Consider the following 26,093-nt stretch of genomic DNA (forward strand, 5'->3'; position numbering starts at 1 on the left):
GGCATAGTTTATACATTTTATTTCATTTGTCCACCACATTTCTTTATCTGTAGGGTCCCAAGACTACAGAGATGAGCAACATAACAACACTTCTTCAGAAACTATTTCTCTATCACAATTTCTTCAGTTGTGTCAGTAAAGATTTTTCAAAGATGCACCTAATCAAAAACAGTACCCTCTGGAAAAATTGCACACACAGATTGAGCTTTTCTTACGAGTCTAAAGTGCTTATTTTTTGTATTTCCCATGCTATCAGCAGTCCTTGTTCTTCATAGTTAATCTACATTTTATATGTCAGAAGAGAATATATCACTGATTATAATTATAAAGAATTAGCAAAAAAAAAAGTTAAATTATTGTGACAGGATAAGTATTTCTACAAAATAACATTCTAGGATTCAAAATATTACTTTCTACTTTTGCTTTAGACTTTTTTAAACTGGGGAATACAACACTGAGTTCCATAAGATATCTTGTCTAAAGTAAAACAGAAGCTACTATACAAATAGAAGTCAAATAGAAGACAAAAACAAACATGGTCAAACCTTAGTATCATCTCAATCTCTGTTTCCTGAAAATCTATTTAACATGCCCAAGTCTGAAAATCCAAGTTATTCTTTTTTTGTGTGTGTGTGAGGAAGATCAGCCCTGTGCTAACATCTGCCAATCCTCCTCTTTTTTTGCTGAGGAAGACTGGCCCTGGACTAACATCCGTGCCCATCCTCCTCCACTTTATATGGGACGCCACCACAGCATGGCTTGCCAAGCGGTGCGTCGGTGAGTGCCTGGGATCCGAACCGGTGAACCCTGGGCCAACGCAGTGGAGCGCGCGCACTCAACCACTTTCGCCACCAGGCCAACCCCCCAAGTTATCCTTAAAAGAGAGTTCAATTAATGAAACTTCAAGAAAATAGAGAGTTAAATTAATGAGTTTACTCTTAACACTTAAAACATGCAACCAACAAATACTAATGGAGTGATACATTTTGGAAGAAGAATAAAAGATTTAAAAGATGACTATGATATAATAATGTCTTTGGGAGATGGAGAAAATTGAGGAAAAGAAGTTACGTAACACCTAAGTTTTCCAATTTAAAACACATAAAAAGGTAGGTTTTTATAAAAAATTGATGGCTATATTTTAAGGTGCTGCATAACCTTAAGCATACATAAATTTCTATTACTAAACACGTATTCAAAAATTTGAAAGACAATGAAAATTTCTTTCTCAATTCTGGTTTATATAAGTTATTTTATATGTGTTTCAACATCCAATGTCAATAATAAGGGCTACTTATAATTACATCAAAATATATACCAAAAAAATGTAACCACAGCAAAATAATGCTTCACTAGTCACATGTCTCAATACTATTTTATGAAGAATTGCCAAATTTACTATCCAGTAAAATAAGCGAGTCCTTCAACAAACCTATGCAAACATTTAACTTGAGTTCAACTCTCAAATCTTTACTGTGAAAATGTAAAGAAAATGGAAGAACACATGAGTAGTCAAAATGACTGTCATTTAATAGATAAGAGTGATTCTATACTTATCTGAAAATCCAGATAGCTCACCCAGATACATACCAGACATATAATTAAAATAACTGAATACATTTTTATTTACATCCTGAAGAAAATTATCTCCTTTGAAAATAATGATGCACTAAAGCAAGCAAGAAGAAAAAACAAAAAAATGCAGGAATGCTAAAACATATGTTAGAGGAAAAACTCCCCTTTAGTTAACTCAATTGAAAACACTGATTTTGTTGAGCCTACTGGATCAGTCTTATCATAGTCTATTCCTCATTTTCCATTTATAGCCTTGCAAGTGCTTTCTCTGTTTTGGACTAAATTGGGTCCCCCGACAAGTGCAGTTCCTGAACAAAGATCATATTATAAGGTCACAAAGCTACAATATGCACAATAGAGAAATACTCAAAAACTAAACTTGAACACAAGCAATTAGTCCAATGGAATAGAGAAGAATCATTTCTATTTAAAAAAAATTTTTTTGGAAATTTCTAAGATCACATATTTCAGAAGTCTCCAAATTGAGTAAAATTTTCTTTTAAGTAAAAAGTTTTCATTTACCTTTGTTATTTTCCCATTAGAATTCAAAGTTTGCAAACACCGAGAGTAAGAGAAGTACAGAATTACAGAAATACCCTCAAAGGCGGCTGAGGAAAAAGTTTTCTAGCTTTTACTGACAATTTACATCATCTTAAATAGAGAAACTCACAAACGATGAAACATTTCTCAAACTAAAGAAATAAGGCACTACTAACTCAGGATCAGAGTAGGAAGTCTAAATACAGACTCAAGAATGTGCAATAATTTAACATAATATGGGTGACATCTCTAATCTATGAGAAAATAATATTTTCTTTAATGGAAAAAATATTAAGAAAAGACCTTAACAGACACCTTGGCAAAGAAGATATACATATGGCAAATAAGCATATACAAAGACGCTCCACATATGTCATCAGGGAAATTAAAACAACAAGATAACCCTGTACAACTATTATGCCAAAATACAGAACACTGACAACATCAAACGCTGGCAAGGATATGCAGCTACAGGAACTCTCATTCATGGCTGGTGGGAATGCAAAATGATACAGCCACTTTGGAAGACAGTTTGGTGGTTTCTTATAAAACTAAACATACTCTTACCATACAATCCAGCAATCACACTCCTTGATATTTACCCAAATGAGCTGAAAACTTACGTCAAAACTTATGCCAACATGAAAACCTGCACGCAGATGTTTATAGCAGATTTATTCATAACTGCCAAAACCCAGAAGCAACCAGATATCCTTCAATAGGTGAACAGATGAACAAACTGTGGTACATCTAGACAATGGAATATTATTCAGCCCTAAAAAAAAAAAAAGGCTATCAAGCCATAAAAAGACATGGAGGAACTAGTGAAAGAAGCCAATCTGAAGAGACTACATGCTGTGTGATTCCAACTATGACATTCTGGAAAAGGCAGAACTATGGAGACAGTAAAAATATCAGTGATTGCCAGGGGTTGGAGGCAGGAGAAGGACAAATAAGCAGAGTACAGAAGATTCTCAGGGCAGTGTAACTACTCTGTATGATACTATAACAGCGGATACCTGTCATTACACATTTGTCCAAACCTATAGAATGTACAACACCAAGAGTAAACTATGGACTTTCGGTGATAATGATGTAGGTTCATCAATTATAACAAATAACAAATGTACCATTCTGGTAGGGGATGTTGATAATGGGGGAGGCTACGTATGTACGAGAACAGGGGGTATATGGGAGCTCTGCCCTTTCTCTCAATTTTGTTGTGAATCTAAAACTGCTCTAAAAAATAAAGTCTTTAAAAAATTAAAAAATAAAAAGATATGAGCTATCAAGCCATGAAAGGACATGGAGATACCTTAAATGCATATTCCTAAGTGAAAGAAGCCAATCTGAAAAGACTACATACTTATGATTCCAACTATAGGACATTTTGGAAAAGGCAAAACTATAGAGACAGTAAAAAGATCAGTGGTTGCCAGGGGTTCAAGGGGAGGGAGAAAGGGATGAACAGGTGGAGCATAAGAGATTTTTAGGGCAGTGAAACTATTCTGTATGATACTGTAATGGTGGACACGTGTCAAAGCAACGAACATGTATGTCACATTTATCAATGTATATAACACAACAAGAGAACCCTAAGGTCAACTACGGACTTTAGTTAATAATAATATATCAATACTGGCTTATCAACTGTAACAAACATACCATACTAATGCAAGATGTTAACAATAGGGGAAATGGGAGGGAGACTGAGGATATGGGAACTCTGTACTTTCCACTCAATTTTTCTATAAACCTAAAACTGCTAAAAAAATTAAAGTCTAATAATTTTTTAAATGTATAAAGGAGCATAATAAATGACAAATTTATATTTTAAAAAAATAAGCAATCTCATAGTTTATTTCAAAATAATTTCTAAATATATTAAAGATTTAAATGTTAAAAAAAGAAACCATGAAAGAATTTGAATATAGGTAAATGTTTTTAAAATCCTGGGGACAGGAAAGCCTTTCTGAGCATGATACCAAGGGCAGAAAGCACAAAAAAAACCCGATAAATCTAACCATATATAAATATATCTGTTTTTTAAAAGTATGTATTACAATTTGTGTTTCATACACTAGAAACAGGAAAAATGTCAAGCTAGTGTCCAAAAATAAATCACTTCAATACTTTAAACACTATTTGACTAACAGTCATAGGGTATTCACAAGCATATTCCTTAAAACAACGTGTGTAACAAAAGGAACCAGAGCTTCTCAGAAAAATGGCTGATTCCCAACCTGGGGCAGGATATGTACAAGATGAACCTGGAACATCTTGTTATGCCAAAATGTAAGATAGTGCTAAAAAAAAAATGATGGAGGCATGTCATAAGGACAAAAGAGCAAGCTTGAGAGGGCTCCCACTAGATATATCTGAGACAATCTGAGCCCTAAAATCATTAAGGATGATAATAAATTATCAACTAGTGAAAGAAAAATGATAGACAGATAAACAGGAGAGGAGGGAGTAAAATGCCAAGTGTTGACTGGAAAATGTAGAGGAATGCTGCTGTCACAAAACTGTCATTTTTCTTTTTTTTTTTTTTTATTTTTTATTTTTTATTTTTTTTTTTTCCCCCCAAAGCCCCAGTAGATAGTTGTATGTCATAGCTGCACATCCTTCTAGTTGCTGTATGTGGGACTCGGCCTCAGGATGGACGGAGAAGTGGTGCCTCGATGCGCACCCGGGATCCGAACCCGGGCCACCAGCATTGTAGCGCGCGCACTTAACCACCAAGCCACGGGGCCGGCCCCATTTTTCAACTGTCGTTTCCAACATAGTAAAAACTGGTCAGGCAAGTGTCATCAATGGATGTTAAGTCTAGGTGGAAATTTGGCTAAAGAGTAGGGTATGTGCATGGTGTTAAAGAGTCTCCCCCACATACTGCTAAGAAAGAACAGTAACTACAGAGTAATCAGACAATACCTTAATTGGGTGATCAAAATTAACATCACCAATGAAGGGCAGAAGACATCATGTACCTCTGGATGTACAGAACCCTACAGAATACATAACCTGAATCCAATCATGGGCAAGTATCAGACAAACCCAAAATGAGAAACATTATATAAAAAAATACGAGCAGAGGGGAACAGCAGTCTTCAAAAATGTAATTATCACAAAATACAAAGAAAGACTGTGGAAATGTGCCCAGATCAGAGGAGACTAAAGAGACATAACTAAATTAATACCTGGTCCTAGACTGGATAGTTATTGGAAAAATAATTAGAAACAGAAAAATTTAGTAGGAAACATTTGACCCTACAAGATGCAATAGCTTAGACTAGAAGAAATATTTACAGATGATTTTACAGCTCTGTGATAACAAGGTTCTAAAGAGAATTCAACCAGATTCAACAATATCAAAGCTGCTTCAGAACAGTAGTAAGCAAATTAGCAGATAATAACAATCCAATTCAATCAAAACCACCAACTAGGGCCAGCCCCATGGCATGGTGGTTAAGTTCGCGTGCTCCGCTTTGGTGGCCCAGGGTTCACGGGTTCAGATCCTAGGTGCGGACCTATACACTGCTCATTAAGCTACGCTGTGGTGGCATCCCACATACAAAACAGAGGAAGATGGACACAAATGTTACCTCAGTGACAATCTTCCTCAAGCAAAAAGAGGAAGATTGGCAACAGATGTTAGCTCAGGGCCAATCTTCCTCACCAAGGGAAAAAACCACCAACTAAAAAGTTAATAAAATTTCCCTCCAATTCCATAAAGTATTAGCTAATAGTATGATCCATATCCTGTGATAAATGTTTTTCTTTCCCCAACCTAGCCTGCAAAGTTACACACACATGAAATTAACAACAGACTAAAATGTAACCTCACTGGGACCAATAATAAGCAAAAAAATCTAAGAAATTTTGACATTTTACCATAATAGCTGAAAGTTCACGAACTTTGATTTCTAAGTCAATACACTTTTCGAAATGTGTAAATTCCATCACTATAAACATCATTCCATCATTATTAACATTCTCCTTCAAAATAAAATCTGTCTTAAAAAAACACCACTGACCCTACACATCAACATCTATGTTAAATATGCTTGTTAGTGTTACCACATTAAAATATTCAACTTATGATAAAGAACATCTTAATGGCTGAAGGTGAGAAGCTCTGGATTCAGATTAGTTGAGTTCAATTTCTGACTCCACAATTTAGTATCTGAGGGTTCTTGAAAAAGGTAAGTAATCTCTCAGTGCCTCAGTTTTCTAACCTATAAAATGGTATAATCATCTCACAGATGAATATACACCTCACAGGATTATGATGACTAAATGAGATACTTGCATTAGCACATAGAAAGTGCTCAATAAATGTTAGCCATTATTACTTTTTATATACACTTAAAAAGGAATCATATTCTCACATCCATTAGGATGGCTACTATAAAAAAACTGAAAACAAGTGTTGGCAAGGGTGTGGAGAGATTGGAACCCTTGTGCACTGTTGGTGGGACTGTAAAATGGTGCAACCACTATGGAAAACAGTATGGTAATTCCTCAAAAAATTAAAAATATAACTACCACATGATCTCGCAATCCCACTTCTGGGTATAGATCCAAAAAAATTGAAAGAAGGGTCTCAAAAAGATATTTGCACATCCAAATTCACGGCAACAATATTCACAATAGCTAAGAGGTGGAAACAACCCAAATGTCCATTGATGGATGAATGGATAAACAAAAATGTGGTATATACATATAAAAGAATATTATTCAGCCTTAAAAAGGAAGGAAATCCTGTCACATGCTACAACATAGATGAACCTTGAGGACATTATGCCAAGTAAAATAAGCCAGTCACAAAAAGACAAATACTCTATGATTTCTCTTATATGAGGTATTTACAGTAGTCAAAATCAGAGACACATAGTAGAATGATGGTTACCAGGGGTTGGGGGGAGGAGGAAAAGACGGGTTGTTGTTTAATGGGTACAGAGTTCTGAACTGGTTTTGCAACGTGAATATACTTAACACTACTGAACCATGCATTTAAAAATGGTTAAGATGGTAAATTTATGAATTTTACAACTAAAAAAAAAAGAGGAGGGCCAGCCCTGATGGTCTAGTGGTTAAAGTTTGGTGCGCTTTGCTTTGGTGGCCCAGGTTTGGTTCCCAAGCGTGGAATCACACCACTCGTCTGTCAGTAGCCATGCTGGGGCAGTGGCTCACACAGAAGAACTAGAAGGACCTACAACCAGAATATACAACTACATACAGGGGCTTTGGGGAGAAAAAAAAAGAGAGAGGAAGACTGGCAACAGATGTTAGCTCACGGCAACTCTTTCCCAGCAAAAACAAGAGTCATACTTTTGAAACCCAGTATCTACAAACTTAAATGCCCTTTACTATGTAAAGGGCTAGTGAAACTATTAGCTAATAGAGTAGCAACAAATGAACTAGGATCTAAAAAATCTCAGAAATGGACAGTATTATTCCATAATCCATCTTCATTTTGAAATATCTGCAGAACTAAAATAAAACATTGCATTAAAGTAAGCTTGTATTTATTGCAGACAAAATATATAAATTACATGACTCAACTTACTCAAGTCTCTAAAGCCAGCCTGATCTTGAGCCCAGGTTTTTCTCCTGTGCACAAGGAAAGCAGATGAGTTATATGATTCCAAAAGTAACCCCAGAGGTCTAGACTGGTATGAAATCCTTGAGGACTACCAAAGTTGTCTCCAATCCTAGACAACCCTAAGAATCAGAAATGACCTCAAACCACTATGGACCTGAACACCTGGGCTCTGACTATAATCAAACCATATCCAGTCTAGTACTTTACTCACAAAATTTTCAAATACAGTCATGTGATGCATAATGACGTTTCGGTCAACGACAGATTGCATATACAACTGTGGTCCCATAAGATTAGCACCATACAGCCTAGGTGTGTAGTAGGCTATACCATCTAGGTTTGTGTAAGTACAGTCTATGATGTTCACACAACGACGAAATCACCTGATGACGCAATCACCTGATGACGCATTTCTCAGAAGGTATCTCCGTGAAGCAACACATGACTGTATAAGTATAGAAAATGAGAATACAAAATCAAATATATTAAGTTTTCAAATTGCTCTCACCTAAATCAGGTATTAAAATTAGGCAGACTTTATCTCCTATTTATACAAAAATAATCACCAAATGTTTGGGGAATAAATTTTAAACAAATGTATAGCTCATGGATTTTTTTTTAGATATAACTTTAAATATCCAGCTCTAAAGAAACAACTTATCAGCTGAAACCCAAAAAGTTAAAACTTTTCTGCTTTCAGTAATTTTTAAATCTTCAAGCCATCCTTCAAGGACACTACCAAGCATCAGAGCTACAATAATGACTGCTATATTTCACCAAAGAGAGGATACTGATATTGAGAATATCAATTATAAGATGCACAATTATTTCACGTGCCACTAAGAATGTAAAATCACTGTCAACATAAATCAGTTATAAAATGCATCCCAAATTCAGAGATATTAAAATATTTAAAAATTGGTATCTTAGAACAGATGTAATGCAATATGTGTACGCTTCTTCCTCTGAATAACCCCAAGGTACCAGAAACCTAACCTACATAATATATCAACTACAGAGAGAGGGGGGAAAAAAATGAACATTTCTATAACACCAAAACGCCTAGAGCCCCACACACAAACTTTTTCTAGTGCGTGAAAGTAGTCAACACAAACTACCAGTTCAAACAATCAATCAGTAAATAATTGATGCAGACTACAAGTCCAAAGAAGTAACTAGATAATTCACTATACCCTAAAGAAATGATTTCCAAACTAAGTCAAGAACCTAAGCACCAAATGACTGTCAAACAACTCAGGCGGTCAAGACCCATGTCTCCTTTAATCCAATGGTTCACAAGTACCAGCTCAGAGGACAAAGTGCCACCTACTAAAGGAAAAAACAGTTAATCCAGGATTTTTCAGTACATACTATGAGCACAATGGAGTCTGGTTTAGCTTAGGGCCATTTACAGGCTTCAAGTACATTACCACACTGCTTCAAAAAGAACGGTACAGGCGCAAAGCAAAAAGAAAATCTTATTGACCTAAAAATTTTCAAAGACTGAGAAACGTAATAATGGTTAATAAATGAACCCAATTTCAGCAAACACAAAAGAAATGCATTTATTAATTTCGTGGTTTCAACAATTAATTTAATTACAGTTTGGAAACACACAAAAAACTCTACTATATTTACCCATTTCAAAATTCCTAAAATCTATTACTTTTCTTACACCAAAATCTGACACCACATCCCATAAAACATTAAAATATATGTAAATCTAAATATCAAAGTAAATTCACAACCAATGAAATTACACAGGACAAAGAAGATTCACAAATATAAACTTAATAATTAGAAAGCTAACTCTGTCAGAATTCAATTATGGATAAGAATAAACACATTCAAAACAGGTAAGGCAAAATACGTAAAAAATAAAAATTAAAAAATCCCTCCAAATATAGAGAGATCTAAGAAGCGTGGATTCTGTTTGGTTACTTCACTAACCATTTAGTTTTCTTAAGTTGCAGACTCCACAAAGTGAAGGACTGCACCTATCTGTCTATATCTACATGTAAAGGAGGACACACAAGTCATACTATTTTTTTCTAAACAGCAACCCTACTAAATAAAACATTGCTAGGTTTAATGTTGATTTAGAAAACCAAATAACTAAAAATAATTTTTCCCTTCCTTTTTTGCTGTTTTTGCAGAGGAATCCAATTTGATCATTCATTTGGACCTTAAACCTCAGAGCTTAGAAATTCAAATATAAAAAATGTCCATCAGTTTAAACAAAAAAGGCAAATGTTGATAATTTTTGAAGATGGGTCAGAGGTGTACAGCAGTTCATTATATTGTTCTCTCCATTCTTATGTATGGTTTTAAAAGTCTATTAAAATGTTAAATTTGTAAAAAATATTCAGGTGTATTCAGTGGTCTTCTTTAAAATCTTTAATTCTAAAACAAATTCAGCAGAGAATATCAATTTACCTATAAGTTGACAGGGTACACAAACTTGAAGGTAGTCCTCAAATCACATCAAAAGTTACTCTAACAACAGACAGATGTGAGGTCATATCTACTTGGAAGTTACTGAGAAAATAAATGTAATGCAATGAAGTGTATGTCTTGTGTTAATATGTTATATAGTCAATGACTAATAAAAAAACATTATATTCTTAGAATTGGAAGGGACAAATTTTCTATTTCAGTGGTTTGCATACTTTTCAAGGTACTAGAGGAGAGGGCCAGAGACAGATCGCCTTGTTTTATATACCGAGGATTGGGTACAAAATATAAGATTTTGTTTTAAGAAAGGATCTAGCCACTCAAAAAAAAAAAAGCTTAAAAACCACTGTTCCACTGCACCCACATTCTACAGCTAATATTGTGACCTTAAAAAGGTTAAATGACGGGGCCAGCCCGGTGGTGCAAGCGGTTAAGTGTGCGCGCTCCACTGCGGTGGCCCGGGGTTCGCTGGTTCAGATCCCGGGTGCGTACCGACGCACCGCTTGGCTAGCCATGCTGTGGCAGTGTCCCATATAAAGTAGAGGAAGATTGGCATGGATGTTAGCCCAGGGCCAGTCTTCCTCAGGAAAAAGAGGAGGATTAGCCAATGTTAGCTCAGGGCCGATCTTCTTCACAAAAAAAAAAAAAAAGGTTAAATGACTTGTATAATATCATTCAATTAACGGCAATGTCAAGAATAGAATTCAAGACTCTTGACTATTTGTCCAGTTCTCCTTCAAAACAATGCACCACCTCATATTTAAATTACAATTAATAAAATTCTGTTTCAATTTTATTGTCTGTAAAATAAGATTAGACAAGATTATCTCTAAGATCATTTTTCAGGTCTAAAATTCTGACTCCATGAATACCAAGTTCAAACAGACGTCTATATTACAGGAATGAATGTTTTTAAACACAGCAAAACTCTTCAAACATTCTCAGGTACTCCACAGAAATACAAGTCAAATACAGAAACAAGCTAAGAGGTATTCACAGTAGTTACCTTTTGAGTCCTGAAACATTTTTGCAACTTCTCCATCTTTTAATAGTTAATGTTAGGATATGAAACACTGTTAGCAAAGACCACTGAAATAATCATACTGAAAGTTTTTTTGGTTATCAGATCTTTTTGGAAAGGATATTGGCCTAACTATCAAAATATACAACTCACTGCATATTCAAGTTACTGAATGACTCACAGAGAACCAAGTACATCACTCTCTTATGAGTAAAATAAATGAATTCAGAGCAGCATTAAGCCCAGCTGACACATAATGGTCACAAATAAAGTAATAAGTCTCACCTATTAAAGCCTGAAAGAGGTTGCTCTGAAATATGTTAATAACCCGTTCTATGGAACTTCTGAGCTGTCTGTCTTCAGTTTGGCTTAGTTTCGAACGATATTCTTCCAAAAGGTGCAATGCTCTCTGGGTATCTGAGAAGAAAAAAGGAGTCTGATAAAAATTATATATTTACAAGAAAGTATTACACACTAGCTATGAAGCAAATGATTCTGCAAGACGTCTCAACAGTTCTCAAAATCCTCCAGGTCAATCGATATTACTATGTTCATGTACAGGTATATTCCCTAGAATTATCCAAAAAATTTTAAACATATGTCACAGTAGAAAGAAGAGGAAGGTGAGTAGTTTGTAATAAATGTGTATGGCTAGTCTACCACAATAAAAGATCATTTGATCAAAGTATTAGTAACATAGTTTCAGCTGATCTGATATGCAAAAGCAGATTATCCACAATGTCATTATAATCCAAATCTCAAGTGTTTCAAAATACTAGCTCTTAGCCAATATCCCACATTTGCTCACAAAATAGTGTTTAGTAAAAATGATAAAGTGAAATATTAAAAAACCAATTAAGAGTTTTCAAAAAGACACTTCAGAGGGAAAACATTAATTGCCTCTCCAATCACTACAGAGATGTCAAGGAAGAAAGTTTGACAAACATTAAGTGTTTCCATCTTCTGAATGATGTGAGGCTTAGATTACTAACGTTAGGACTGTGCTGTCTCATCAGAGTTACACATTTTTAAAACACAGCAATCACAAAACAGACACACAGAAAAGCAAGTGACACTCACAAGAAAGTTCCAAAATAAATTCTCACCTTGCTTCCGGACCGGCATTTTTCTCCAGAATCAGGAAGAGGGCACACACCTTTAAAAACATAAAACAGAAAGCAAACAAAACTAAAGAAAAGAATTGTGGTTAAACTAGCATTTCCCCCTAAATCTCAAACCGAAAAACTCTCAGCCCTATTGGAAAAGCCCACCTGGCAAAGTTTTCCCAAGTGAAAGGAGGAGCCTCAAAACCTAGCAGTGTCAATCAATCTAGAAAGCTGTTACCTAGGGGTGGGTAGCCCTGCAAATTAAAAGCAGAGAGAAGTCGGCTTCCAAATCCTCCTCGAAAGCTGCCCCCTCTCTAAAGGGCACTAAATGCCTAGACCTGGGGCCACCCCTCCCCCGGTATAAGTATGCCTACTTCCCACCTGCTACTGGGGGGGGTGAAAAGGCGCTCCGACCCTTGCCCCTAAGCCAGCAGCGGTTGTAGAGCGCTCCGGGAAGGGACCAGCTGGGTTGATCACCCCGCCCTGCTCGGGCCCTCTCCCCTCGCTTGCCTTTCTCCTGGCTCGCTTCCTCCGGGTTACTCCAGCGGGGGCCGGACAGGGCAGCGGCCGCTCTCCGCGACGCCCTCGCGCCCCACATGCACACCTCCGCGGGCCCCCACACCTGCGGCGCCGCCACAAAGTTCCTGCGAGCGGCGTGCGCTCGGAGCTGGGGTGCGCTGCGGCCGGACTCGGGCGGCTCCCCCGCCCTGCCCCCGCTCCACGTCCCCCCGCCCCGCCCGGGGCTCGAGGAGCTAAGCTCAGGGGGGTGAGGGAACGGGGGAGGAGCTCCCCTCGGCGGCCGCACCCCCGCTGCCTCTTCCTCCGCCGCCGCTGCTGCCGCCGCCACCGCCTCCTCGCTCGCCGCGGCCCGCTAGCCCGCTTGCCCTCTCTCCCTCTAGCCGCCCCACCCCCGGAACCTCGCCTCCTTCCGCGCCCCCAACCGCTCTCCCCCCAAACTTTCCGCCAAGATGGCGGCCCCCGAGCTGGACTGCCGCGCCCCCACGTGACCGCCTTCCCGGCGCTCCCAGCCAATGGGAAGTGAGGAGGCGGCTCGCGCCGAGCCTCGGGCTCTCAGCGCTGCTACCTTTGGATTGGAAGGGGGAGGAGGGCCGGGAGGGGGCTGGGGAACTGGGAAGGGGACCCGGGGAGCATCCCAAGTGAACCTCCTCGCTTAACAGGACGGCCACCGAAGTGGCTCTGAGGACAAAGGAGTTGACACACAGACTCTACAGGTGGCCTGGAAGAGCCTGCCTTTACCTAACCGTAGTCCACCGGTGTGTCCCGCGGTTCTGAGCGAGTAGCGCCCCAGACCCAGAAGGGTCGGGGTGTCTGAAGAGAGACGTGACCTCACTTACACCAGATCCAAGACACATTTCCGGACTCCCTTTAACCTCACTAGACACGTGCTGTTTCCAATTCAAAGGCAGGAGAGAGTACCTGGCCCTCCCGGGGGTAGATCTCCAACCTAGAAAAGTGGTTTTGGGGAGGAGTAGACTGCGCCACCCACGTTAGGGGGCGGGGAGGGCAGAGCCTGGGACGGGGAAAGGGAGGAGTTTGGGCGGGGGGGGGGTGCCATCTCTGCACACAGTCTTCCACTCTGCACTGATTTTTTTCAAGTTACTATTCGCCCCTCAGTAAAAGTTTTTTTTGGGGGGGGGATGAATTAAAGAAGGGCACGTAAAATAGGGAGATTGGTTAATTTGATAAGAGTTTGAGGATTTTACTAGGGGATTTTTAAGTCTAAGTGATGAATTCATCAGAAGTATGAATGAATGCATTTAAGGGTATGAAGAGAACATTCGTTCCTTCTTTCATTCACTCATTCATTCACTCCCCCTTGCCTACGTCCGCTGCCCAGTCACTAGTCTCCACGTATTACCCAAGCTCTGGCGGCCCCTTAAGAACTCACCTGTAGCCACCGCCTCCGAAGCCGAGCCGCCCCTCGCTGGAAGAGCTGGTCTGAGTTTTGATTGCACCTCGGAGCGGGACTACTGGCCGGCCAGGACCCTGCTCCGGGGCTGAGCCACTCGGATTGCAGGAGAATCACGGAAAGCTCTTCAAGTCACTGCCCAGGTCTTTGAGCCTCTTCTGGATAACAAAGATCTCTCTGCTCTGCGGTTGAGAGAGAAAAACTTGCCCAAGGTCATCCAGAGTTAGTGACAAAACTGGAAACACGGAGATCGTGTCTTTCAAAACCGGAAGACTCTTGCCAGTAAACTTGACAGCCTTTCACGGAGGCCGTATCCTTGGGCTAGTAAAGGGAAGTCCGGAGAACCTTGTACTGTAACCATAACAGTTACTCAGACGTATGCCTCTGACCACTGGGTTTCACTTCTGGATTGCACCTTGGAATCTTAACTTCTTGTGAGAACCCGACGGCTTTAGGGCTCATCTAGACCCACTCTCTCCGTTTAAGATAAAGAAACCGAGGTCCAGAGGAGAAGCAACTTGCCCAAGGACATATAGGCTAATCAGTGACAGCAGCCCAGAATTAGGTCTCCTAGCTCCAGGCCAGGGCTCTTTCCATACAATGGTATGTTGGTATATTGACAGCAGATCTCTATACTGTAGTGGATTAAGCATCTTTGGAGCTTGAGCAACAGTTGAAGCAACATTTCATAGAAGAAATGGGATGTAAAAGTGAGAGAAGTCTCCTAAAAGCAAGGAGCTTAAATAGAGGGATTTTTAAAATAGTGAAGTAAGGGAGTTTTTAATAGTGAAAATGGCTGATGGCATGCATGCTATTATTATCAAGACTTTGTTGATGAACTGTGAATGGAATGGTTCCACTTAAGGAACCATTCTAAGAATGGAGTCTCTTCAGAATTGAGGAGAAGGAGAGAGGGATTTCGCCCTCCCTCTTAGTATCATTTGTTGTTCATATATGTTCACTTGCTAGGCAATGGGGATAGAAATGAATAATATCCAAGCCCAGCTCTCAAGGACCCACAGCCTACTACCAAATGGATAAAGGGTAGTGCAGCTTTTCCCAAGAGCTACTGAAAAGTCAAAAACAAAATTTGTGTGAATTCTCAATGTCATCCTAGTCCTCCCCTAAAAACAAAGAGAAGAGGGAGGAGAAAGAGGAGACAAGAGGGCATGATGCCCTTCCTTCTTGTCATCCTCTATCCCTATGCAGTTGTCAGCAGTGTCAAAAAGCAGAAAAGAAGCTAGCACTTTCTCCACCCTTAGGGGCCATGACAAGTCCAGGCCTAGTTTGAGGGGCTGTAGGACCGCACACCCAGCTGGGCTAAGGTGGCAGGGTATCTTGCCAAGAGACCAAAGAAATGACCCAGAGACAGCAGGCAAGACATATGGGTTTATTAGGAAGTTACTTACAGGGAACGTCCAGTGGCGGCTGGCTGGACAGGAGATGTGCACCGGCAACTGCCCACTGAGAGAAGCTTGCTTAAGCAGGCAGAGGAACAAAGGCTGCATGCTTGCCAAGGGGGATCATCCCTGTATGACCTGCCTTCCAAGGACCAGAACTCCCCTCCAGAGGGCCTCTGTGTTCCCTCAGACCGCAAGGGTCTCTGTGCTAATTATCCCACAAGAAAACAGCTGGGTTGGCCAAGCCCAGGACTGTTATCATCGTGAGTGCTGCCACGTAGCCCAGCCAAGGAGCCTCAAGGACACATGGTTTTAAAGGGGCACGCCGGCTGGTGCCCCTACAGAGGCCTTTACTCCTCATTCCTCCTATCTATCCATTTGTATTAGCTATCTATAGCTGCATAACAAATTCCTCAAAGCTTAGTAGCTTAAAACTTAGTAGCTTAGTAACTTCAACAACAATAAACATTATCTCACAGTTTCTGCAGGTCAGGAATTCAGGAGGACCTTGACTGGATGGTTCTGGCTTGGAGTCTCAAGAGACTGCAGTCAAGATGTCTACCAGGGCTGCAGTCATCTGAATTCTTACCTGAGATTAAGGGAGGCTCTTCCAACATGCCTTACTCACATGGCTAGTAAGTTGATGCTGCCTTTAGCAGGAGGCCTCAGTTTCTCACCATGAAGATCTTTCTGTAGGACTGCTTCAGTGTCTTCATGATGTGGTGGCTGACTTCCTCCAAAGCAAGTGATTCAGGAGGGTGAGGCAGCAGCCACAACATCTTTCATGAACTAATCTCAGAAGTAACACTCTATCGTTTTCACAATATTATTCGTTACTTAGGTCAGCCTCAAGAGTATGAATACCAGGAGGTAAGAATCATTAGGGGCCATCTTGGAGGCTGGCTACCACATCATTACAACATACAAAGCAATGACTGGATTTTTCCAAACAACTTCTGTTTCCTTGAAGTCTTTCTTACTTTATGCAGGTAGCAGCTGCCATTGAATAGGATCCAATATAGGATCTGATTACTTTTTCAACTGCCTCATTAAAAAAAATTTATATATACACTTTCCAGCCCCAAGTTCACTTTTCTTTCAAATAGCTTAAAAGGCTTAGGAGTCAAAGGACCACAGGAAAAGGCTCAAATCTCCCATTCTTCTATTGAGATGTCAGAGATTTGATCACAAAGAATATTCTCTCTCATTTCTAAATCTTCCCTTCCCAACCATCCTTCTACCCAAGCCACCCTTATAGTTCCACATTTCTGAAATTGTACTCTCCCTGGTCCAAGTCCCCAGCCTATCCTCTGTAAAGATACCCAGGTCCTGCCAGACTCTACTGCATCTTTTGTTCTTACTCTGGCAGAGCGGCAGTGTGCTGCCTGTGCCAAGGCAATCACTAAAAGGAAAGGATGTGATGCCATCAAAAACGCTTATGCCGGCTTAGGCTGCAAGAAGAGGAACAATGTTGAGAATGATGGAAGTGACCATGCTGGTCAGATCTCCACAGAGAGCTCAGGGGGCATTTCCTGGCTGTACACTTTAAGAGGGATCTAGACAAACCAGCATCTGGAAAGAAGAGAGGAACTAGAACAATAGGGGATGTGAAATCTTACCCCAAGGGGAACAATTGTAGAATCTAGGGTCATTTCTTTGAGAAAAGAGAGGGCTCCAGGGAGCTTGACCTCAGTCTTCAAATAGGCTTATTCTGTGTATCCAGGGGAGAGGGCTAAAACTAATGGATGAAAGTTACAGGAACATAGGAAGTTCTTCTTTAATATGGTTTGTCAGAGCTGTCCAAAATTCCAAAGAGCTGCCCCAAGGTAGTGGGAGTTTCCTATCAGGCAGAGCCTGAAAGAATGCAGCAAGGCTTTCTTGTCAATGGGAGGTAGATACCCAGGACAGAAAGTTGGACTAAGTGACCTCTGAGACCACAGTTCTAAGCGCTTGATTCTTCAACTCCTGCTGTGGTATTAGTACCATTTTATCTACATCAAGAATCCATTCTATCCAGCTGAAGTGGTACTGAGACTGACCTCCTTCTGCATAGATAATTCTTATCAGAATGAAAGGTACAAGTTGAAACCAATCCCCTTCAAAATGTGGACAGTTGCCCATCTCATGACAATTAGGCTTTTTAATGGATGATCTACCCTCAGATTTCTATATTATGGTGTAATGGGTTCCTAAGTCAGTGTAGGTCTAACTGCCTCCCATTTAAACTGGAATACTGTTATACTGATATAGCCCTTCACACAGTGTTCAAAGACAGATTCAACTCATTGTAGTCTCACAGTAACCTATGAGATAAACTTACTGGTTATGATCTCCCACTTTGCAGAGGAGGACACTGAAGAAGAAGGAAATAAATAGCCCAGTCTAGACACCACAGCTAGCTAGTAATGGAGCTGAGACTGAACGTTAGTTCATTGTTTTCTCTATCAGACTTTGTTGCCTTTTCTTTACTTGACTCCTTTCTTAAAAAAAAAAAACAAAACAGTGCGTGTGGGGAGGGGAGGGGTGTGTGTGTATGTGTATTAGAGACAGAGATGGAGATAGAGTCAGAAAGAGAGATACTAAGAGAAAGAGAGACAAGAGAGACACTGAGAGAGATTCTGATAAAATAAAGCACAAGTAATGGGCTAGTCTGTTACCTATTTATCATATATTTGAATGCCTTTAACAGTGGAGACAATTTTGATGGAAATAGGAATTTCACCTCTGACCACAAAGAAATAAATGTCCACACCCTAGTTATATGTTATGACTAAATGAGTTGTGTTTTTTTTTTTTTTAATGCAAAGCTGTTTATTGAATACACTGTACCTTCCTTCTCTGCTTCCTCTACCTGACAAGTACCCTTGAGTATGAATGAGAGGTTTCTCAGATGTATGGGACATCTGACCTGGAAGAGCCCTCAGACATCGTTTAGTGCCATCCTCTCATTTGATAGACATGTGAAGTAAGCTCCAGAAGAGCTCCCTGACAGTATCAGCACACAATTATCAAAGGACTTCTCCCTGAGAGCAGAATGCTACTGGCATTTCAGGTATAATCAATCTTCCTCTTGGCAGGGAGAGGGGGTGGGACTTAGTAATCTTTTCTAAAGATATATTTCTAAGTTTAACCAAATTTGCCTTGCTGCTTTTGAAGAACTCAGGGGTACTGACAGAACTGTAGGATCCCATATTGAAATCTTTAGGATTATACTCAAATCTCCTTATATGAGACAGCCTCCTCACCCTGCTCCCTACCAGGAGGATTACCAGTATCTATTCAAAGAAGGCTCTGGATAGGGCCCCTTGGTCAGAGTATCCTTTCACAGGTGGAAAACACAAACTTGGAACCTTAATTGGAATCTGAAGAAATGCTATTAGAATTTTAGGAAGTCATTTGTATTCCCCTTCTGAGATGTGGCTTGGCTAATAGAATTCTGATAAGCAAAAGAAGCCAAAGGAGTCTTCATAATTGGACGTGGACTGGGTCCAGTGACCAAGCTCTTTTAGCACAGAAAACTGCCAGTCTTCCAAAAGCTTTCTGTGCCAATCTTTCATTTTTGGGAAATGACACTCGCTAGAGCTGTAATTTTCCTGTTCCTCATGTTGTATAACCCTGAATTCCTTTATTATTCTCTTTTATTTTAAGCTCACAAGAAGAATGGTAAAGACAAAGAATCATTTAAATCTCACTTTCTATTTAAATTTTCTTTAAATTAGATTAATTTCTTCCAAAAGATAATTTTATCAACTGAGATTAACTATTTGTGATCAAAACATCCTCTACCTTTTATAAATAAATTGGACTACATTGAGGAAACTTCCAAATAAGCTTTTTAAAAATCCTGCAAAAATTCCCCAAGTTGGATATCATTTCAAATTGCAAATTACCATGTGAATAAACAAAGCCAAGGCCAAAGCGAGTGGGGGACAACAAAATAATTACAAAAACAAAGATAAAAAAGGGGCGTTATCAATTGCTAATGAAGACAAATAAAGTAATTTAAGAATAAGAGAGGAGCAAATATTTAAGAAGAAATGCTACCATAATAATTTAGAGAAACTTGGATTCAAGGGAGCAAAATAAATCTATGTCTCCATTCTTTTATCTCTCAGAAAATCGCTCCCAAAATATTAGAACAAGAAGAAACTTGTTCCTCCATCCTCAGTGAAAATAAGAGTGCTTGGTAACCGCCAACAAGACAGAAAGTAGTTGGAGAATTTGTCAAATTCAAGTGCCTGGGCTGGGAGTTGGGGGAGTGAAAAATATTAAAAAAAAAAAAAAGGTACCAAAAAAAAAAAAACAAACGGGGAAAAAATGTGTGTGTGTGTGTATGACAAGTTAACGTGTTAATTTTGCATGGTGAATACAACACTGTCTGTTCTATTTATCCTCTGTAATTTTGTGAATATTTGAAATATTTCTTAAATTTTTAAATCTGAAAAAAAAAAGCAGGTACACTTGTCCTGAAGAACCCTAAAAAAGCTAAAGAAATAGAGGCTCCAGATACCATGGAAGATGAGGTATAGCCAGGTATGGTGGGGTGGAAGCTGAAAACAAGAGAATGGCTAAATACCTATAAAAGGAGAAGTTAGATATTAGGTTCCCACACACTCAGACAGGTTACCATCTCTCCCTGCTCCTCCGAAAGAGAAGAGTTTTATTTACTGGAGAAAAAGAGAGGCTTTTGATTTTGGGACACCAGACATAGAAGAAGATAGTGGTAAGTTACAGTACTAAAAACAAGAGACTAAGGGAAAATTGCACATTGAATACAGAGATTCTCCTTTACCTCCTCCTAGATCCAGGAGCCATGGCTGGGCAGATAGCCTCCAGACAGAAAAACTGAATTGCCTGAGGAAAAAAGATCAATAGATACTTATAGTTGGAAGGTTCACAATGAAAGTTAAGCTGAGCGATCAGGAAAACGCAAATCAAAACCACAATGAGATACAACTTCACACCCTTTAGGATGGCTATAATCAAAAAGGCATATCTGTTCAGACATACCTATTATTATAAGAAGCGCTACCTACGCTGTGGAGCCATCAGAACTCTTATACATTGCTGATGGGAATGTAAAATGCTGCAGCCACTTTGGAAAACAGTCTGGCAGTTTCTCAAGTGGTTAAGCGTACAGTTACCATATGACACAACAATTCCACTCCCAAGTATACACCAAAGAGAATTGAAAACGTATGTCCACACAAAAACTTGTACACAAATGTTCATAGCAGCAGTGTCTGTAATAGCCAAAAAGTGGAAACAACCTAAAAGTCTTTGAACTGATGAATGGATTAATAAAATGTAATATATCCATTTATTTATTCAGCAATAAAAAGAAATGGAGTACTGATATATGCTTCAATGTGGATAATCTTTGAAAAAATCACGTTAAGTGAAAGAAGCCAGTTACAAAGGATCACATATTGTATGTTTCCATTTCTATGTATGTCCAGAACAGGCAAATCTATAGAGGCAGAAAGTAGATTAGTGGTTGCCTAAGGCTGAGGGGCATGGAGAGGGGAGTGGTTGGTGGTGGAAGGCTAAGTGGTGAGGAATTTTTCTGAGGTTAATGAAAATGTTCTGCAAGTGATTGTGGTAATGGATGCAGAACTCTGTGAATACACTAAAAGCCATTGAATTGTACACTTTAAATGGGTGAATTGTATGGTATGTGAATTATATTTCAATAAAGCTGTTTTTAAAAAAGTCAGATCAGGGGCTGGCCCAGTGGCATAGTGGTTAGGTTCACGCATTCTGCTTCAGCAGCCCAGGGTTCGTGGATTCAGATCCCCGGCGTGGACCTACACACCGCTCATCAAGACATGCTGTGGCAGCATCCTGCGTATAAAATAGAGGAAGATTGGCACAGATGTTAGCTCAGGGACAATCTTCCTCAAGCAAAAAGAGAAAGATTGGCAACAGATGTTAGCCCATGGCCAATCTTCCTCACCAAAAAAATAAAAGTTAGATTGGTCACCTTATTGCCCTTCAAGAATGCTGACCAGTCAACAAGCCCCTTCCATGTACAGAGAACTTCCAATCAGCCCAGCTTTCAACAGGAAGAGGCAAACAAGGATCACCAGACATTTGGGGAATGCCTCCATCATGAAGATGGAGACCAAAAATGGACAAACTAAGGAAAAAAAAAAAAAATCTCAAAGAAAACAGGAGTTCAGAGTCAATGCAAGGAATACAGGAAAAATCAAGAAATTATAATTAATATCCTCAGAGAAGATATTGAATCCATAAAATGGGGACTATAAACAAAAAGGAAGAAAAGAGTTCTTTGAAATTAAAATTTTGGCAACAAAATATAAATTCAATGAAAGGGAAATGAAAGAAAGGAAGGAAGGAAGGAAGAAAGGAAGAAAGAAAGATAAACTATGAGAAAGAAAATACAGGAAAATGAGAGGTTTGGTGAACAAGGGACATCAAATAATAGGTATTCCAAAAGAGAGATCAGAGGAGGAAATAGACAAGTAAATAATACAAGAAATTAACAAAATAAGGGGAGGAAGTTAACAAGTAAACAATACAAGAAATTTCTCAGAACTGAAAGACAAGTGTCTACAAATCAAAAAAGGCCTACTGAGCATCAGCAATAATAAATGTAAAAAGACCCACACCAAAACACATCGTTGCAATATTTTAGAACACTAAAAATGCAATGTAGATCCTAAATGCTTCCGGAGAGAAAAAACAGTACATGTACAAAGAATCAGAAATCAGAATGGCCTCAGAGTTCTTGATAACATTGGAAGTTGGAAGACAGTAAAAGAAAGCATTTAAAATTCTAAGGAAATATTACTTTTCCTCAGAATTATATATCTAACCAGATTATCAATCTGGGTAAAATTAAAAAAAAATTATTTTGTGTGTCTCAAAAAATTTATCTCCCGTGCATACTTTTTCAGGAGGCTTCTAGATGGATGTGCTTCAGCAAAACAAGGGTGTAAACCAAAAAAGGAGATGTAGGACCCAAGAAACAGGATCCAACAAGGGACAAGTGAAGGGAATTCCCAGGATGCTGGTTTAAGACAATTTCAGGACTACAGCTGTGTAGCAGGACTTGGAGAGAAAGCAGTACAGATTGGAAGGTTGGAGGACTTCAGGATCAATGTATCCAAGATAGACATGGAATTGGTAAACTAGTTGATAGTTTTGATCATCTGGGAAAATGTATCAAGAAGAGTTTTGCAGAGCTGTTGGAGGGTGTGGAAAACTTAAGACGACGTTGAAAGAAAACTAAACAAATGAAAAGCATCTAACTATTAACTCCAGGAAAATAAATTGTCTAAGAAAGAAAATACAATCGCTATACACTGTTTGGCTCAAAAGCACAATATTTTTGTAGTCCTGGTAATGAAAACATAATATAGTAATGGAAACTGATTTAACAACAAAAAGAGAGAAATATATTTGTACAGGAGGATGAGAATCAGTAAACTAATAGTTTCCGATAAATAATAGAAAGTCAATTGATGATTTTAATTGCTGAGCAAAGGTATCAGTCTTCTATGTTATTTAGTAGTGTAGAAGTGAATTCCAGAAGAAACAGCTAAAAGAATTGAAGATTTTTCTCCAGAGTGGGATGGGAGCAGTGGGGAGGGAAGGAGAGGGCAAGGAACTATTTTTTTATTATTACCAAAAGACTTTTAGCACTCTTTGACCTTTAAAAACTATTTGCACGTAATAATTTGATTAAAGATAAAGATAATTTAAAAATTTATGTAAGAAGAAGCTAGGCGATGCACAGTGACTTCTGCGCCACATTGAAGCCTTAAGCAGAATTCCATTGCTAAATGCAGATGTAAGGAATCTGATAACTCCAGTTGCTGCTGCCACAGCCATCCCTCCTGAAGAACGAGACGGCTGGAGGAAATGGTCATCACAGGACCAGAATGATGAGAGTACAGAGTCTCTTTTTCTAGCGGTCTCCGATGTTCTCACTAAGAAGGTTTAAATGTGGTTCCGCTTGTAGATGATTTTAAAATTACTTCTCAGAACCTTTCCAACTTAAAATGTGCATGAGTCCCTAAAATTCCTGGAAACAATTAGAAGACCCTTTGAGAGCAAAAATATCAAGTTTCTCCCCCCTAAATCATAAAACTCCAAGTAAAATCACTCTTTACTAGCATCCAGTATTAAAATATTAGTATGCCTTAGTTTATATTCTGGTGCTTTCTTAAAGGGTATATTTTTAAACAAATATACAATTTTTTAAATTATGTAACTAACATCTGTTTATGGTAAAAAAAAATAAAACTGCAAACAGTTTAGAAGCATGTATACTCTTTCATTCCCATCTTTGCTCCTCTCTGCCTCCCGCTCTTAAAGAGCGGATTTTAATAGCTTGGTAAATCACTTTGCATGCCATTACATTTTGAGATTTCCAGGGAGATGGAGATGAGAAAGCAATTCAAGAAATTGACTGCTATATATGAAAAGAGAGTGAATATACACACAGATACTGGCTAGCCTATATATGACAGTAGGTCTCTGATCCACAACCTCTGCAGCGACCAGCCCAGGGTGCCAAACCACAGTCTCTGTAGCAACTGGTCTAGAATGATCGGGACTTGGTCAATGACTGCCAGCTACCCTATGTTTTTGTCCTTGCTTCTAACTCAGGACTAACCAGAGAAAACAAAATATGCTCCCCAAATCAATCATATAAAATGCCCTGCTTCTAGTTGTCCTGCTTCCAGCTTTCCCATATCACCTACCTCCAATTAGGGCATAGCTGAAGTTTTTCCTTTTTTTTTTTTTTTTTTTACTATAAAGCTTTCCTACTCCCCTGCCTGCCTTTGAGTCCCTGCCAAACACAAGTGATTGTAGCTGACTCCCAAGCTACAGCAAGCTCTGAATAAATAGCCACTGTTCTCATACAGGTGGTCAACATTTATCTCCACAATGACAAGAAAAAGTTCCTAAAAGGAGCAAAAATGATATCAGAATAACTGTTTAGTCTGCTACCTCAATAAAAGCTTCATTCATTAGGTCCAACTAATATGTATTATGCTAGTACAAGCCAGGCACTAAAATAAATTTTATTTCTCTACGACAAACTTCTCTAAGTAGGAAACTACATAGCTGAAGCCTTTGAATTTGAAGAAATTCAAATCTTGGGTCATTGTATATGGTCTGTAGCAGGCTAACTATTTACTTCAAACTTCTCCAAGTTCCTTGGTTAAACATGAATGAAAAGAAGGCTTCAGCAATTAATATAATGGCAGAAAAATAATGACTAATAATAATATTTTTCATGCTAGTCTTCTTATTTAAAACAATCTCTTAGTACCCCTGAAGGTTTGTAACACTACTGTTAGTCGGTTTTTTTTTTTTTTAATTATATAAATAATTACTTGTCTAAGGATGGTTGTTCCTCTCTCTCTCTCTCTCTCTCTCTCTCTCAATTATGTTCAATTTACTAATCCAGACCACAAAGTTTTTCATTAATAAAGTTGGCAAACAAAGCATCTGGAAACATTTTGCTCCAGGGAATGATATTCTGGTAAGTTTTACTGAAGATGACATTTTCATTAGCACTGCTAATGAACTATGCTTATTCCTTTTGGAAGCCATGATTTATTAAAAGAACTAAAAGTTTGAAAAAACACCAAAAGAATTACACTCATTCATTTTAATATGACTAGGGTATTTGCAATAGAAAATTAGTGAGTATTACCTAAAGTCGTGGGGGCTTTTAAACACTGCATAATTCTGGGTATTGCCATCAGGAAAGCATTGCACCGCTGTTCATTAGAAGGATAATGTCATTATAATAGCTTTACTCTGAGGCATAAACTGGTTAAATGAAGCACCAGAAAAAGAAAGGCAAAAGTTCGTTTGGTGATTCATTCTTTTTTTTTTTTGACCAGGGAAAAGAGATACAAATTTTATTTTTCCCCTTCTGACATGATACTTATTTCCAGAGCAGATCTGAAATACATAGTATTACACCTGCAGGAGATAAGATAGAAACAGGACATAAAAATGATACCTCTATTCTGAAGGATGGCTTTGGAGGGAGGATGGGGAGTGTGGAACCAAAAGGGGTTATGTGGGGCACATGCCAAGGACCTTAAAGCTCGGTTTCAGACTGGAAGGCAGACTGTAGGAACAGAAGTATATGTCCTCTGCACCAGCGGCTGGAGAAAATTGTCTGGGCGGGCTGCTGCAGGATGCACACCCAGACAGGACTGGCGGGGCCTTGGGAGGGGAGAAGAGCAGCTGAAGCAGTACTTGCAGTCAGAGAGGGCTTGATGGTGCTCCCAGGGGGACCCTGTCCAGCTGCCCCTTGCAAGACTGGGCCTCACCTTCAAGAGGATGGTGACCTGGTGCTAGGCAGTTGCAGGCCTCTTCCCTCCCATCCCTGCCAGTCCCCGGACTATCATGTGATTGGTGAATTCAATCCATTAACGTTTAGAGTGATTACTGGTATACGAGGGCTTAA

The 26,093-nt window shown here is 39.1% G+C and overlaps 1 protein-coding gene across 15 annotated transcripts in view; it reads right to left on the reverse strand.

The window, feature by feature from the left end:
- Window positions 1-15,738, reverse strand: part of DLG1 (discs large MAGUK scaffold protein 1) — a 283,086-nt gene extending 267,348 nt beyond the window's left edge. For 6 of the 15 annotated variants that reach the window (XM_087439824.1, XM_014783066.2, XM_014783065.2 and 3 more), the window contains exons 1-3: window positions 12,812-12,998; window positions 12,302-12,351; window positions 11,481-11,612 (exon numbers count right to left, since the gene is read on the reverse strand). In XM_087439824.1, coding sequence (XP_087295950.1) covers window positions 11,481-11,612; window positions 12,302-12,320 — 151 coding nt within the window. In that variant the 5' untranslated portion in view covers window positions 12,321-12,351; window positions 12,812-12,998. Of the gene's footprint in view, window positions 1-11,480; window positions 11,613-12,301; window positions 12,352-12,811; window positions 13,000-13,558; window positions 13,767-14,210; window positions 14,602-15,640 lie in introns of those variants that run through there. The other 9 variants (XM_087439823.1, XM_087439822.1, XM_087439821.1 and 6 more) reach the window with 5 other exon arrangements.
- Window positions 15,739-26,093: the final 10,355 nt, after the last annotated feature.

This window comes from Ceratotherium simum, chromosome 15, assembly GCF_057802395.1.
Source record: "Ceratotherium simum simum isolate JZ-2026a chromosome 15, ASM5780239v1, whole genome shotgun sequence".
Lineage (NCBI taxonomy): Eukaryota > Metazoa > Chordata > Mammalia > Perissodactyla > Rhinocerotidae > Ceratotherium > Ceratotherium simum.